The following is a 16849-nucleotide window of genomic DNA, read 5'->3' on the forward strand; positions in this document are numbered from 1 at the left end:
CAGTAGTATTATATAATGTCTGTTTAGCCAACTCTCTCTGTCGGGAGAGGAGAGGAACATCAGAAACATTAGAGTAGTATTATATAATGTCTGTTTAGCCAACTCTCTCTGTCGGGAGAGGAGAGGAACATCAGAAACATTACAGTAGTATTATATAATGTCTGTTTAGCCAACTCTCTCTGTAGGGAGAGGAGAGGAACATCAGAAACATTACAGTAGTATTATATAATGTCTGTTTAGCCAACTCTCTCTGTAGGGAGAGGAGAGGGACATCAGAAACATTACAGTAGTATTATATAATGTCTGTTTAGCCAACTCTCTCTGTAGGGAGAGGAACATCAGAAACATTACAGTAGTATTATATAATGTCTGTTTAGCCAACTCTCTCTGTCGGTAGAGGAACATCAGAAACATTACAGTAGTATTATATAATGTCTGTTTAGCCAACTCTCTCTGTAGGGAGAGGAGAGGAACATCAGAAACATTACAGTAGTATTATATAATGTCTGTTTAGCCAACTCTCTCTGTAGGGAGAGGAGAGGGACATCAGAAACATTACAGTAGTATTATATAATGTCTGTTTAGCCAACTCTCTCTGTAGGGAGAGGAGAGGAACATCAGAAACATTACAGTAGTATTATATAATGTCTGTTTAGCCAACTCTCTCTGTAGGGAGAGGAGAGGGACATCAGAAACATTACAGTAGTATTATATAATGTCTGTTTAGCCAACTCTCTCTGTAGGGAGAGGAGAGGAACATCAGAAACATTACAGTAGTATTATATAATGTCTGTTTAGCCAACTCTCTCTGTAGGGAGAGGAGAGGAACATCAGAAACATTACAGTAGTATTATATAATGTCTGTTTAGCCAACTCTCTCTGTAGGGAGAGGAGAGGAACATCAGAAACATTACAGTAGTATTATATAATGTCTGTTTAGCCAACTCTCTCTGTAGGGAGAGGGACATCAGAAACATTACAGTAGTATTATATAATGTCTGTTTAGCCAACTCTCTCTGTAGGGAGAGGAGAGGAACATCAGAAACATTACAGTAGTATTATATAATGTCTGTTTAGCCAACTCTCTCTGTCGGGAGAGGAACATCAGAAACATTACAGTAGTATTATATAATGTCTGTTTAGCCAACTCTCTCTGTCGGGAGAGGAGAGGGACATCAGAAACATTACAGTAGTATTATATGATGTCTGTTTAGCCAACTCTCTCTGTAAGGAGAGGAGAGGGACATCAGAAACATTACAGTAGTATTATATGATGGTGTGGGTCTGTTTAGCCAACTCTCTCTGTAGGGAGAGGAGAGGGACATCAGAAACATTACAGTAGTATTATATAATGTCTGTTTAGCCAACTCTCTCTGTAGGGAGAGGGACATCAGAAACATTACAGTAGTATTATATAATGTCTGTTTAGCCAACTCTCTCTGTAGGGAGAGGAGAGGAACATCAGAAACATTACAGTAGTATTATATAATGTCTGTTTAGCCAACTCTCTCTGTCGGGAGAGGAGAGGGACATCAGAAACATTACAGTAGTATTATATGATGTCTGTTTAGCCAACTCTCTCTGTAGGGAGAGGAGAGGGACATCAGAAACATTACAGTAGTATTATATAATGTCTGTTTAGCCAACTCTCTCTGTAGGGAGAGGAGAGGAACATCAGAAACATTACAGTAGTATTATATAATGTCTGTTTAGCCAACTCTCTCTGTGAGGAGAGGGACATCAGAAACATTACAGTAGTATTATATAATGTCTGTTTAGCCAACTCTCTCTGTAGGGAGAGGAGAGGAACATCAGAAACATTACAGTAGTATTATATAATGTCTGTTTAGCCAACTCTCTCTGTAGGGAGAGGAGAGGAACATCAGAAACATTACAGTAGTATTATATGATGTCTGTTTAGCCAACTCTCTCTGTAAGGAGAGGAGAGGAACATCAGAAACATTACAGTAGTATTATATAATGTCTGTTTAGCCAACTCTCTCTGTAGGGAGAGGAGAGGAACATCAGAAACATTACAGTAGTATTATATGATGTCTGTTTAGCCAACTCTCTCTGTGAGGAGAGGGACATCAGAAACATTACAGTAGTATTATATAATGTCTGTTTAGCCAACTCTCTCTGTCGGGAGAGGAACATCAGAAACATTACAGTAGTATTATATAATGTCTGTTTAGCCAACTCTCTCTGTAGGGAGAGGAGAGGAACATCATAAACATTAGAGTAGTATTATATAATGTCTGTTTAGCCAACTCTCTCTGTAGGGAGAGGAGAGGGACATCAGAAACATTACAGTAGTATTATATAATGTCTGTTTAGCCAACTCTCTCTGTAGGGAGAGGAGCATCAGAAACATTACAGTAGTATTATATGATGTCTGTTTAGCCAACTCTCTCTGTCGGGAGAGGAGAGGGACATCATAAACATTAGAGTAGTATTATATGATGTCTGTTTAGCCAACTCTCTCTGTAAGGAGAGGAGAGGGACATCAGAAACATTACAGTAGTATTATATGATGTCTGTTTAGCCAACTCTCTCTGTCGGGAGAGGAGAGGAACATCAGAAACATTACAGTAGTATTATATAATGTCTGTTTAGCCAACTCTCTCTGTCGGGAGAGGTACATCAGAAACATTACAGTAGTATTATATAATGTCTGTTTAGCCAACTCTCTCTGTCGGGAGAGGAGAGGGACATCAGAAACATTACAGTAGTATTATATGATGTCTGTTTAGCCAACTCTCTCTGTAAGGAGAGGAGAGGGACATCAGAAACATTACAGTAGTATTATATAATGTCTGTTTAGCCAACTCTCTCTGTAGGGAGAGGAGCATCAGAAACATTACAGTAGTATTATATAATGTCTGTTTAGCCAACTCTCTCTGTCGGTAGAGGAACATCAGAAACATTACAGTAGTATTATATGATGTCTGTTTAGCCAACTCTCTCTGTAGGGAGAGGAGAGGGACATCAGAAACATTACAGTAGTATTATATGATGGTGTGGGTCTGTTTAGCCAACTCTCTCTGTAGGGAGAGGAACATCAGAAACATTACAGTAGTATTATATGATGTCTGTTTAGCCAACTCTCTCTGTAGGGAGAGGAGAGGGACATCAGAAACATTACAGTAGTATTATATGATGGTGTGGGTCTGTTTAGCCAACTCTCTCTGTAGGGAGAGGAGAGGGACATCAGAAACATTACAGTAGTATTATATAATGTCTGTTTAGCCAACTCTCTCTGTAGGGAGAGGAGCATCAGAAACATTACAGTAGTATTATATGATGTCTGTTTAGCCAACTCTCTCTGTAGGGAGAGGAGAGGAACATCAGAAACATTACAGTAGTATTATATAATGTCTGTTTAGCCAACTCTCTCTGTAGGGAGAGGAGAGGAACATCAGAAACATTACAGTAGTATTATATAATGTCTGTTTAGCCAACTCTCTCTGTAGGGAGAGGAGAGGGACATCAGAAACATTACAGTAGTATTATATAATGTCTGTTTAGCCAACTCTCTCTGTAGGGAGAGGAGAGGAACATCAGAAACATTACAGTAGTATTATATAATGTCTGTTTAGCCAACTCTCTCTGTAGGGAGAGGAGCATCAGAAACATTACAGTAGTATTATATAATGTCTGTTTAGCCAACTCTCTCTGTAGGGAGAGGAGCATCAGAAACATTACAGTAGTATTATATGATGTCTGTTTAGCCAACTCTCTCTGTCGGGAGAGGAGAGGAACATCAGAAACATTACAGTAGTATTATATGATGTCTGTTTAGCCAACTCTCTCTGTCGGGAGAGGAGAGGGACATCAGAAACATTACAGTAGTATTATATAATGTCTGTTTAGCCAACTCTCTCTGTAGGGAGAGGGACATCAGAAACATTACAGTAGTATTATATAATGTCTGTTTAGCCAACTCTCTCTGTAGGGAGAGGAGAGGAACATCAGAAACATTACAGTAGTATTATATAATGTCTGTTTAGCCAACTCTCTCTGTCGGGAGAGGAGAGGAACATCAGAAACATTACAGTAGTATTATATAATGTCTGTTTAGCCAACTCTCTCTGTAGGGAGAGGAGCATCAGAAACATTACAGTAGTATTATATAATGTCTGTTTAGCCAACTCTCTCTGTAGGGAGAGGGACATCAGAAACATTACAGTAGTATTATATAATGTCTGTTTAGCCAACTCTCTCTGTAGGGAGAGGAGAGGGACATCAGAAACATTACAGTAGTATTATATAATGTCTGTTTAGCCAACTCTCTCTGTAGGGAGAGGAGAGGAACATCAGAAACATTACAGTAGTATTATATAATGTCTGTTTAGCCAACTCTCTCTGTAGGGAGAGGAACATCAGAAACATTACAGTAGTATTATATAATGTCTGTTTAGCCAACTCTCTCTGTCGGGAGAGGAACATCATAAACATTACAGTAGTATTATATAATGTCTGTTTAGCCAACTCTCTCTGTAGGGAGAGGAGAGGGACATCAGAAACATTACAGTAGTATTATATGATGTCTGTTTAGCCAACTCTCTCTGTAGGGAGAGGAGAGGGACATCAGAAACATTACAGTAGTATTATATAATGTCTGTTTAGCCAACTCTCTCTGTAGGGAGAGGAGAGGAGCATCAGAAACATTACAGTAGTATTATATAATGTCTGTTTAGCCAACTCTCTCTGTAGGGAGAGGAGAGGGACATCAGAAACATTACAGTAGTATTATATAATGTCTGTTTAGCCAACTCTCTCTGTAGGGAGAGGAACATCAGAAACATTACAGTAGTATTATATGATGTCTGTTTAGCCAACTCTCTCTGTAGGGAGAGGAACATCAGAAACATTACAGTAGTATTATATAATGTCTGTTTAGCCAACTCTCTCTGTAGGGAGAGGAGAGGAACATCAGAAACATTACAGTAGTATTATATAATGTCTGTTTAGCCAACTCTCTCTGTAGGGAGAGGAGAGGGACATCAGAAACATTACAGTAGTATTATATGATGGTGTGTTTAGCCAACTCTCTCTGTCGGGAGAGGAGAGGGACATCAGAAACATTACAGTAGTATTATATGATGTCTGTTTAGCCAACTCTCTCTGTAGGGAGAGGAGAGGGACATCAGAAACATTACAGTAGTATTATATAATGTCTGTTTAGCCAACTCTCTCTGTAGGGAGAGGAGAGGAACATCAGAAACATTACAGTAGTATTATATAATGTCTGTTTAGCCAACTCTCTCTGTAAGGAGAGGGACATCAGAAACATTACAGTAGTATTATATAATGTCTGTTTAGCCAACTCTCTCTGTCGGGAGAGGAGAGGGACATCAGAAACATTACAGTAGTATTATATGATGTCTGTTTAGCCAACTCTCTCTGTAGGGAGAGGAGAGGGACATCAGAAACATTACAGTAGTATTATATAATGTCTGTTTAGCCAACTCTCTCTGTAGGGAGAGGAGAGGAACATCAGAAACATTACAGTAGTATTATATAATGTCTGTTTAGCCAACTCTCTCTGTGAGGAGAGGGACATCAGAAACATTACAGTAGTATTATATAATGTCTGTTTAGCCAACTCTCTCTGTAGGGAGAGGAGAGGAACATCAGAAACATTACAGTAGTATTATATAATGTCTGTTTAGCCAACTCTCTCTGTAGGGAGAGGAGAGGAACATCAGAAACATTACAGTAGTATTATATGATGTCTGTTTAGCCAACTCTCTCTGTAAGGAGAGGAGAGGAACATCAGAAACATTACAGTAGTATTATATAATGTCTGTTTAGCCAACTCTCTCTGTAGGGAGAGGAGAGGAACATCAGAAACATTACAGTAGTATTATATGATGTCTGTTTAGCCAACTCTCTCTGTGAGGAGAGGGACATCAGAAACATTACAGTAGTATTATATAATGTCTGTTTAGCCAACTCTCTCTGTGAGGAGAGGGACATCAGAAACATTACAGTAGTATTATATAATGTCTGTTTAGCCAACTCTCTCTGTCGGGAGAGGAACATCAGAAACATTACAGTAGTATTATATAATGTCTGTTTAGCCAACTCTCTCTGTAGGGAGAGGAGAGGAACATCATAAACATTAGAGTAGTATTATATAATGTCTGTTTAGCCAACTCTCTCTGTAGGGAGAGGAGAGGGACATCAGAAACATTACAGTAGTATTATATAATGTCTGTTTAGCCAACTCTCTCTGTAGGGAGAGGAGAGGAACATCAGAAACATTACAGTAGTATTATATAATGTCTGTTTAGCCAACTCTCTCTGTCGGGAGAGGAGAGGAACATCAGAAACATTACAGTAGTATTATATAATGTCTGTTTAGCCAACTCTCTCTGTAGGGAGAGGAGCATCAGAAACATTACAGTAGTATTATATAATGTCTGTTTAGCCAACTCTCTCTGTAGGGAGAGGGACATCAGAAACATTACAGTAGTATTATATAATGTCTGTTTAGCCAACTCTCTCTGTAGGGAGAGGAGAGGGACATCAGAAACATTACAGTAGTATTATATAATGTCTGTTTAGCCAACTCTCTCTGTAGGGAGAGGAGAGGAACATCAGAAACATTACAGTAGTATTATATAATGTCTGTTTAGCCAACTCTCTCTGTAGGGAGAGGAACATCAGAAACATTACAGTAGTATTATATAATGTCTGTTTAGCCAACTCTCTCTGTCGGGAGAGGAACATCATAAACATTACAGTAGTATTATATAATGTCTGTTTAGCCAACTCTCTCTGTAGGGAGAGGAGAGGGACATCAGAAACATTACAGTAGTATTATATGATGTCTGTTTAGCCAACTCTCTCTGTAGGGAGAGGAGAGGGACATCAGAAACATTACAGTAGTATTATATAATGTCTGTTTAGCCAACTCTCTCTGTAGGGAGAGGAGAGGAGCATCAGAAACATTACAGTAGTATTATATAATGTCTGTTTAGCCAACTCTCTCTGTAGGGAGAGGAGAGGGACATCAGAAACATTACAGTAGTATTATATAATGTCTGTTTAGCCAACTCTCTCTGTAGGGAGAGGAGCATCAGAAACATTACAGTAGTATTATATAATGTCTGTTTAGCCAACTCTCTCTGTCGGGAGAGGAGAGGGACATCAGAAACATTACAGTAGTATTATATAATGTCTGTTTAGCCAACTCTCTCTGTAGGGAGAGGAGAGGAACATCAGAAACATTACAGTAGTATTATATAATGTCTGTTTAGCCAACTCTCTCTGTAGGGAGAGGAGAGGGACATCAGAAACATTACAGTAGTATTATATGATGGTGTGTTTAGCCAACTCTCTCTGTAGGGAGAGGAGAGGAACATCAGAAACATTACAGTAGTATTATATGATGTCTGTTTAGCCAACTCTCTCTGTAGGGAGAGGAACATCAGAAACATTACAGTAGTATTATATAATGTCTGTTTAGCCAACTCTCTCTGTAGGGAGAGGAGAGGGACATCAGAAACATTACAGTAGTATTATATGATGGTGTGGGTCTGTTTAGCCAACTCTCTCTGTAGGGAGAGGAGAGGGACATCAGAAACATTACAGTAGTATTATATAATGTCTGTTTAGCCAACTCTCTCTGTAGGGAGAGGAGAGGAACATCAGAAACATTACAGTAGTATTATATAATGTCTGTTTAGCCAACTCTCTCTGTAGGGAGAGGAGAGGGACATCAGAAACATTACAGTAGTATTATATAATGTCTGTTTAGCCAACTCTCTCTGTGAGGAGAGGGACATCAGAAACATTAGAGTAGTATTATATAATGTCTGTTTAGCCAACTCTCTCTGTAGGGAGAGGAGAGGAACATCAGAAACATTACAGTAGTATTATATGATGTCTGTTTAGCCAACTCTCTCTGTAAGGAGAGGAGAGGGACATCAGAAACATTACAGTAGTATTATATAATGTCTGTTTAGCCAACTCTCTCTGTAGGGAGAGGAGAGGAACATCAGAAACATTACAGTAGTATTATATGATGTCTGTTTAGCCAACTCTCTCTGTAAGGAGAGGAGAGGGACATCAGAAACATTACAGTAGTATTATATAATGTCTGTTTAGCCAACTCTCTCTGTAGGGAGAGGAGAGGAACATCAGAAACATTACAGTAGTATTATATAATGTCTGTTTAGCCAACTCTCTCTGTAGGGAGAGGAGAGGAACATCAGAAACATTACAGTAGTATTATATGATGTCTGTTTAGCCAACTCTCTCTGTGAGGAGAGGGACATCAGAAACATTACAGTAGTATTATATAATGTCTGTTTAGCCAACTCTCTCTGTCGGGAGAGGAACATCAGAAACATTACAGTAGTATTATATAATGTCTGTTTAGCCAACTCTCTCTGTAGGGAGAGGAACATCAGAAACATTACAGTAGTATTATATAATGTCTGTTTAGCCAACTCTCTCTGTGAGGAGAGGGACATCATAAACATTAGAGTAGTATTATATAATGTCTGTTTAGCCAACTCTCTCTGTAGGGAGAGGAGAGGGACATCAGAAACATTACAGTAGTATTATATAATGTCTGTTTAGCCAACTCTCTCTGTAGGGAGAGGAGAGGGACATCAGAAACATTACAGTAGTATTATATAATGTCTGTTTAGCCAACTCTCTCTGTAGGGAGAGGAGAGGAACATCAGAAACATTACAGTAGTATTATATAATGTCTGTTTAGCCAACTCTCTCTGTAGGGAGAGGAGAGGGACATCAGAAACATTACAGTAGTATTATATAATGTCTGTTTAGCCAACTCTCTCTGTAGGGAGAGGAGAGGAACATCAGAAACATTACAGTAGTATTATATAATGTCTGTTTAGCCAACTCTCTCTGTAGGGAGAGGAGCATCAGAAACATTACAGTAGTATTATATAATGTCTGTTTAGCCAACTCTCTCTGTAGGGAGAGGAGAGGGACATCAGAAACATTACAGTAGTATTATATGATGTCTGTTTAGCCAACTCTCTCTGTCGGGAGAGGAGAGGAACATCAGAAACATTACAGTAGTATTATATGATGTCTGTTTAGCCAACTCTCTCTGTAGGGAGAGGAGAGGGACATCATAAACATTAGAGTAGTATTATATAATGTCTGTTTAGCCAACTCTCTCTGTAAGGAGAGGAGAGGGACATCAGAAACATTACAGTAGTATTATATAATGTCTGTTTAGCCAACTCTCTCTGTAGGGAGAGGAGAGGAACATCAGAAACATTACAGTAGTATTATATAATGTCTGTTTAGCCAACTCTCTCTGTCGGGAGAGGAGAGGGACATCAGAAACATTACAGTAGTATTATATAATGTCTGTTTAGCCAACTCTCTCTGTAGGGAGAGGGACATCAGAAACATTACAGTAGTATTATATAATGTCTGTTTAGCCAACTCTCTCTGTCGGGAGAGGAGAGGAGCATCAGAAACATTACAGTAGTATTATATAATGTCTGTTTAGCCAACTCTCTCTGTAGGGAGAGGAGAGGAACATCAGAAACATTACAGTAGTATTATATAATGTCTGTTTAGCCAACTCTCTCTGTCGGGAGAGGAGAGGGACATCAGAAACATTACAGTAGTATTATATAATGTCTGTTTAGCCAACTCTCTCTGTAGGGAGAGGAGAGGAACATCAGAAACATTACAGTAGTATTATATAATGTCTGTTTAGCCAACTCTCTCTGTAGGGAGAGGAGAGGAACATCATAAACATTACAGTAGTATTATATAATGTCTGTTTAGCCAACTCTCTCTGTAGGGAGAGGAGAGGGACATCATAAACATTACAGTAGTATTATATGATGGTGTGTTTAGCCAACTCTCTCTGTAGGGAGAGGAGAGGGACATCAGAAACATTACAGTAGTATTATATGATGGTGTGGGTCTGTTTAGCCAACTCTCTCTGTAGGGAGAGGAACATCAGAAACATTACAGTAGTATTATATAATGTCTGTTTAGCCAACTCTCTCTGTAGGGAGAGGAGAGGGACATCAGAAACATTACAGTAGTATTATATAATGTCTGTTTAGCCAACTCTCTCTGTCGGGAGAGGAGAGGAACATCATAAACATTACAGTAGTATTATATAATGTCTGTTTAGCCAACTCTCTCTGTAGGGAGAGGAGAGGAACATCAGAAACATTACAGTAGTATTATATAATGTCTGTTTAGCCAACTCTCTCTGTAGGGAGAGGAGAGGGACATCATAAACATTACAGTAGTATTATATAATGTCTGTTTAGCCAACTCTCTCTGTAGGGAGAGGAGAGGGACATCAGAAACATTACAGTAGTATTATATAATGTCTGTTTAGCCAACTCTCTCTGTAAGGAGAGGAACAACAGAATCCAACACAGGTTTGAAACCTCATCTGTCACCAGTCAAATGTATCTTCTATGGAAGAGAAAGCAGTCAGGAGCTGATCAGGGTACAGGGTCCTTCACTCTTACAGAAGGTTTGTCTCTAACCTCTATCATAACATTACAGTGTGAAGGACTTACTGAGGGACAGATGAGACCGTAGGGCCCTTCACTCTTACAGAAGGTTCGTCTCTAACCTCTATCATAACATTACAGTGTGAAGGACTTACTGAGGGACAGATGAGACCGTAGGGCCCTTCACTCTTACAGAAGGTTCGTCTCTAACCTCTATCATAACATTACAGTGTGAAGGACTTACTGAGGGACAGATGAGACCGTAGGGCCCTTCACTCTTACAGAAGGTTCGTCTCTAACCTCTATCATAACATTACAGTGTGAAGGACTTACTGAGGGACAGATGATGAGACCGTAGGGCCCTTCACTCTTACAGAAGGTTCGTCTCTAACCTCTATCATAACATTACAGTGTGAAGGACTTACTGAGGGACAGATGATGAGACCGTAGGGCCCTTCACTCTTACAGAAGGGCAGTTTCTTCTCTTGTTCCAGAGAGAACATGATGATGGGGAGGGTGAACACCAGAGTCTTCCCTGAACCTGTGAAGGCGATACCGATCATATCCCGGCCTGAGAGACTGAACACACACAGAGACAGAGAGGAAACCAATCAATTATTTTGTGTTGATAAAGCCAACCAACCAATCACATCGTGTTGATATAGCCAACCAACCAATCACATCGTACTGATATAACAAACCAACCAATCACATCGTATTGATATAGCCAACCAACCAATCACATCATATTGATACAACCAACCAACCAATCACATCGTATTGATATAACCAACCAACCAATCACATCATATTGATATAACCAACCAACCAATCACATCATATTGATATAGCCAACCAACCAATCACATCATATTGATATAACCAACCAACCAATCACATCATATTGATATAACCAACCAACCAATCACATCATATTGATATAACCAACCACATCATATTGATATAGCCAACCAACCAATCACATCATATTGATATAACCAACCAACCAACCAATCACATCATATTGATATAACCAACCAACCAATCACATCACATCATATTGATATAACCAACGAACCAACCAATCACATCATATTGATATAACCAACCAACCAACCAATCACATCGTATTGATATAACCAACCAACCAATCACATCATTGATATAACCAACCAACCAATCACATCACATCATATTGATATTGCCCTTTTTACTAGAATTGTTTTAGAGCTTTACAGTAACGGAGAGAGAAGCGAAGACAACCAATGAGAAGCCAGTTAAACATCGTATATCTTTGTTTGGCCAGAAATCATGTTGACATCGTAAGGAACTTCATCAGTGGTTAACTACTGTACTTACATGGTTGGAATTCCCTGGATTTGAATGGGTGTAGGGTGAACAATTCCCTTCTTTTTCAGACCTTTCAAGATGGCTGCAAACACATGGTGAAAGAGGGTTGGGGACTGAGTGACTAGTCAATCATTTTTAACCACTACAAAAACATATCACCACTTTATTAACAAACAGGTGCAAAACAAAATGGAAAATAATCATGTTTTTAATGAAAGTTGAACGTGTCTGTGTGTGTCTGGTGTGGAAAGTAGTGTGTGTGTCTGGTGTGGAACGTAGTGTGTGTGTCTGGTGTGGAACGTAGTGTGTGTCTGGTGTCTCTCACCCTGTGGGAACGTAGATTGTGCGTCTGGTGTCTCTCACCCTGTGGGAACGTAGTGTCTGTCTGTGTGTGTCTGGTGTGGAACGTAGTGTGTGTGTCTGGTGTGGAACGTAGTGTGTGTGTCTGGTGTGGAACGTAGTGTGTGTCTGTCTGTGTGTGTCTGGTGTCTCTCACCCTGTGGGAACGTAGTGTGTGTGTGTCTGGTGTCTCTCACCCTGTGGGAACGTAGTGTCTGTCTGTGTGTGTCTGGTGTGGAACGTAGTGTGTGTGTCTGGTGTGGAACGTAGTGTGTGTGTGTCTGGTGTCTCTCACCCTGTGGGAACTTCATCTCCCTGAAGCTCTTGATCGGCGGAGGGATACCGTCACCGTCGACCAGGATGTGGTACTTCTTCCTGACGCGGTCGTGTCTCGCAGGGGGCATGTTCAGGATGTACCGTGGAGCCAACCAACTATATAAAACAACAACATTAACCTTCTCTTTACTGTAGATTTTACACTTAACAGAAATATAAACACAACATGTAAAGTGTTGGTCCCATGTTTCATGAGCTGAAATAAAAGGTTCTGGAAATGTTCCACATGCAGATGAAGCTTAATTTTCTGCACAAATTTGTTAACATCCACCTGACAGGTGTGGCATATCAAAGAAGCTGATTGAACATCATGATCGTCACACAGGTGCACCTTGTGCTGGGGACAGTAAAAGGCCACTTTAAAATGTGCAGTTTTGTCACACAGCAGAATGCCACAGATGTCTCAAGTTTTGAGGGAGCGTGCAATTGGCATGCTGACTGCAGGAATGTCCAACAGAGCTGCTCCCAGATAATTGAATGTTTATTTCTCTACCATAAGCCGTCTTAAGCCGCCTCCAACATCGTTTTAGAGAATTTGGCAGTACATCCAACCGGCCTCACAACCACAGACCACATGTAACCACACCAGCCCAGGACCTACACATCCGGGTTCTTCACATATGGGATCGTCAGAGGGGGGAGGGAGGGGTGCTAAAGACTATTTCTGTCAGTAAAAAAAACTCATTTTGTGTAGAAAAACGAATTCTGATTGGCTGGGCCTGGCTCCCCAGTGGGTGGACCTGTGACTGAGGCCCTACTCTGTCATGTGAAATCCATAGATTAGGGCCTAATTAAACATATTTCAATTGACTTGAGTTCCTCATATGAACTGTAACTCAGTAAAAAATCTTAGAAATTGATCCATGTTGCGTTTCTATTTTAGTTCAGTATAGAATGCATTGCTACTGGATGTACCGCAGAGCCAACCAACTGAACTACACATGTTAGGTAATGCTATATTAACTCAGCATGGCATGAAACCTATTAAATAACAAGCACAGAAACACATCAGATTTAGCTTATTCTGGTGTGTGGTAGGAACTGTCAAAACGCTGTCATTTACCACAAAGTAAACCCCTTTATCAGTCACCCTCTAGAATCTGGACTCACACCTTGTTTTGATGGGATCGTCATAGATGATGCCTTTGGCCATTTCCTTCACCGACATGAGAGCTGAAAGAGAAACGAACGATTAGAGCTGGACTGGAATAAAAGCCTGCAACACAGCCCGTGTTGTCCACTCTTGACGTGAATCTGAACTAGAACAACAGTGGCCCATTGACAGTGATAGGGTCAGTATGTACAGTAATATCTCTTACCTCTGCAGGGTCAGTGTGTACAGTAACATCTCTTACCTCTATGGGGTCAGTGTGTACAGTAACATCTCTTACCTCTATGGGGTCAGTGTGTACAGTAACATCTCTCACCTCTATGGGGTCAGTGTGTACAGTAACCTCTATGGGGTCAGTGTGTACAGTAACCTCTATGGGGTCAGTGTGTACAGTAACATCTCTCACCTCTTCCCTCTGCCACACTCTGCAGAATCTTCTGTTCTTCTTTCAGCTGCTTCTCCTTGGCTGACTCTTTACGAGCTGTGGACATAAACAGACACATTTTAGCATTTAAGCAAAAAAGACAACTCAAGATCATTATACATTTTAGAATCTATAACTGGTTTGACCTTCTGTTTTCTACTACCCATGGACAAAAAAAAACAGAATTCACCACACTGAACAATGATCATTCCAATTCTAACTGTGAAATTATTAAACTTTCAAACGACCACTGTACCACTCACCTTCGGCCTTTTCCTTGAGAACCTGGTGTTGATCCAGCAGGGAGACGTTAGAGCGTGGTCCCAGACCCTCGTCCTCATCTCTCTGCTCTCCTCCACTATCCTTCTGCTCCTCCTCTACCACCTTCCCTCGCAGACGCAGCATCTTCAGTTGCTGGGGGGGGGGGGGGGGGCACAGAGTGACAGGGTTGATTGGGAAGGAGAGATGGAGGGAGGAAAGTTATGGGTCATTGTGTTTGGTGGATCTACAGCACAAATCATTCTGACGCTGCCCAGTAGTCAAAGCTAATCCATGTCTGTCAGCTGCAGGCTCATATACACACACACAATATGACACTTCCAGGGGATGAATAAGAAAGGGAGAGGGAGACTGTGTGCTTACCATTTGATGCTTTCTGATTTTGACAGGTACGTATGGGACATAGTCATCCTCTTCAGATGGATGATCTGATCCGGACTTCTCCTCCTCCCCATAGGATCTCTGTGGAAACAAAGTACACCCCAAAAAATGTTTTACAAAAAGGAAAAGTTAAATGGTTTATTCAACTGCCTAACAAAACGATTTTCTAATTTGCGAACAAAATACAAAGCTACATCACAGATGAATAGGGTAAGTTAATTATTGGTATATTTGGCTACTAAAACATTTCGCTACAGTCGCATTAACATCTGCTAACCATGTGTAAGTGACAAATAAAATGTGATTTAAAGGAGCCTAGCGTCTATGAATGAGTCGGTTACAACGGGATCTTTGCTAGCTAGCTAGCAAGCTAGTGTGCTAACAATGATAGCTAGGTTTGTTTTCCATAAAATTGAACACCACCTACCTTTTTAGTCCGGTGTTCTGTCTCCATTTTATTGTGTTATGTTATGGGTTACTACTGTAGCCTGTTAAATGCTGTTTTTGGACAACTTTATTTCCCCAAAATACATGAAAAATATACCCCACGTTTGGCGCTGTAAGAAAACACTAAAGACGCAGTTCGATTGTTTCTGTACGGCGAGCAGGAAATGACATATCGAACCAGCGTGAAAGACGTTTTGGAAAATCTTTGCTTTGGGCAGTTTGACCGCAGAGTTTCTAAATCCAGAGGCGCAATATCGCGAGACTTCCGGGAACAGACCAAACCCCAGGGGGTTTGAGAAGTCAAATAGAGAAGTGAGGGAAAAAAAATCCTTAGTTGTTCATTTTCTCGAAACATAAAGACACAACCTAGATTTGAGCAAATGTCTTAAATAGGTGAACAATGGTATTACTCCAACGTCGTGAAACTGACACATTTTCAACAACTTTATATTGAAGGAGTACCTTCGTTATGACGGACTGCACGTCCGACAGAGGAAGAAAAACTCGGCGGACAATCTGTTTCCCTCCATCCAGCATGTCGTTTTTTCGCCCAAACAAACATGGAGTTTTTGTCTGGAGGTCAATGAGAGTGTCGAATTTGGTCAACAAAAAAATGTAATGGCTTATTTGCTACGTGAGGTGTATTTGATCGAATAGACGTTTCGTAATGCTTAAGTTGTTACGAGTGTACTTATAAAAAAGTATGATGACATTCTGCCAACTTCGAGAGAATAAAAAGCGTTATATCTCCAGACTATGCATGTCATGAGGATAGTAAACGTAGCTTCTCTACATTGAATACAGGCGGTGGACATCACAACCGTCATCGAATATTCAAAATAAGTTTACAAGAATGAGCCGTATCCACCACTAGACTGCCCGCCGTGCCGCTTCGTGGACAACGACTCCCATTGTTAGGGCGAAGAGACATGTATCTATAATCTTTGGACCCTGATTTTTATTTAAACAATTTATTTAACCATTAACTATGAAGGTCCTACAAGTGTGATTGGGGATTTCTATTGGAGAACACGTTTTAACCTAAATTCATACTGTACTGTCTTTGGTCTGGCCTTGCCTGACAACTCAAAACGGAGTTCTTCCGGCTGCTCTATGTTAATGTCCATGCGATTGAAGTGCGCGTGTGCAATAACTATATTCTCCCTGCCCTGCCACGCCTAAACAACGCACATTTGTTGAAACTTTGGCAAAGGGTAAAGTATACAAAACTTAGTCCACTGTGTTCGTAACATATTCTAGTTTTGGGAGCAGAAAACTGCATCGAGATCAAATGTTTTATAAATGAGCAGAATGTCGGCCAAAATCCATCTTCTCCCACTGCTGGCCACTGGGCTTCCTCTCATCACCATATTTGGGGGTGAGTGGAGACGCCATCCGGATGCTTCAGATTTATCCCATCTGGCTCATTGTTCTATCTGTGGCGTCCCTATAGACCGTAGTTCCTATTAGGGTAGGTATTAACTCGGCCATGTTTCGTTGGACAAAGGCTATGAGGAAAATGAATGGCGTTTTTGTAGGGTTTTTGGATAAACACTGAAAATAAGAAATACAAAGGCATCATTATTTCATAAAGGTCATGTTAACTGACTGCTGAGGTAACTCATTTCATAAAGGTCATGGGATCAACCAAAAAAGTTGGAAGTCCCACTCAGTGGACTACTTTAAAATGGTAGAAGC

General features: G+C 40.3%; 1 protein-coding gene across 2 annotated transcripts in view; it reads right to left on the bottom strand.

Moving 5' to 3' along the window:
* The window catches only part of ddx41 (DEAD-box helicase 41), a 51016-nt gene extending 34503 nt beyond the window's left edge, over window positions 1-16513 (bottom strand). The window contains exons 1-8 of one of the 2 annotated variants that reach the window (XM_090198924.1): window positions 15132-16513; window positions 14687-14785; window positions 14308-14458; window positions 14027-14101; window positions 13622-13682; window positions 12469-12605; window positions 11844-11916; window positions 10910-11063 (exon numbers count right to left, since the gene is read on the bottom strand). In XM_090198924.1, the coding sequence (XP_090055050.1) occupies window positions 10910-11063; window positions 11844-11916; window positions 12469-12605; window positions 13622-13682; window positions 14027-14101; window positions 14308-14458; window positions 14687-14785; window positions 15132-15158 (777 nt within the window). In that variant the 5' untranslated portion in view covers window positions 15159-16513. The remainder of the gene's footprint in view (window positions 1-10909; window positions 11064-11843; window positions 11917-12468; window positions 12606-13621; window positions 13683-14026; window positions 14102-14307; window positions 14459-14686; window positions 14786-15131) is intronic. The other variant, XM_090198925.1, reaches the window with a different exon arrangement.
* Window positions 16514-16849: the final 336 nt, after the last annotated feature.

This window comes from Oncorhynchus mykiss, chromosome 14, assembly GCF_057628025.1.
Source record: "Oncorhynchus mykiss isolate SJ-2025 chromosome 14, ASM5762802v1, whole genome shotgun sequence".
Classification (NCBI taxonomy): domain Eukaryota; kingdom Metazoa; phylum Chordata; class Actinopteri; order Salmoniformes; family Salmonidae; genus Oncorhynchus; species Oncorhynchus mykiss.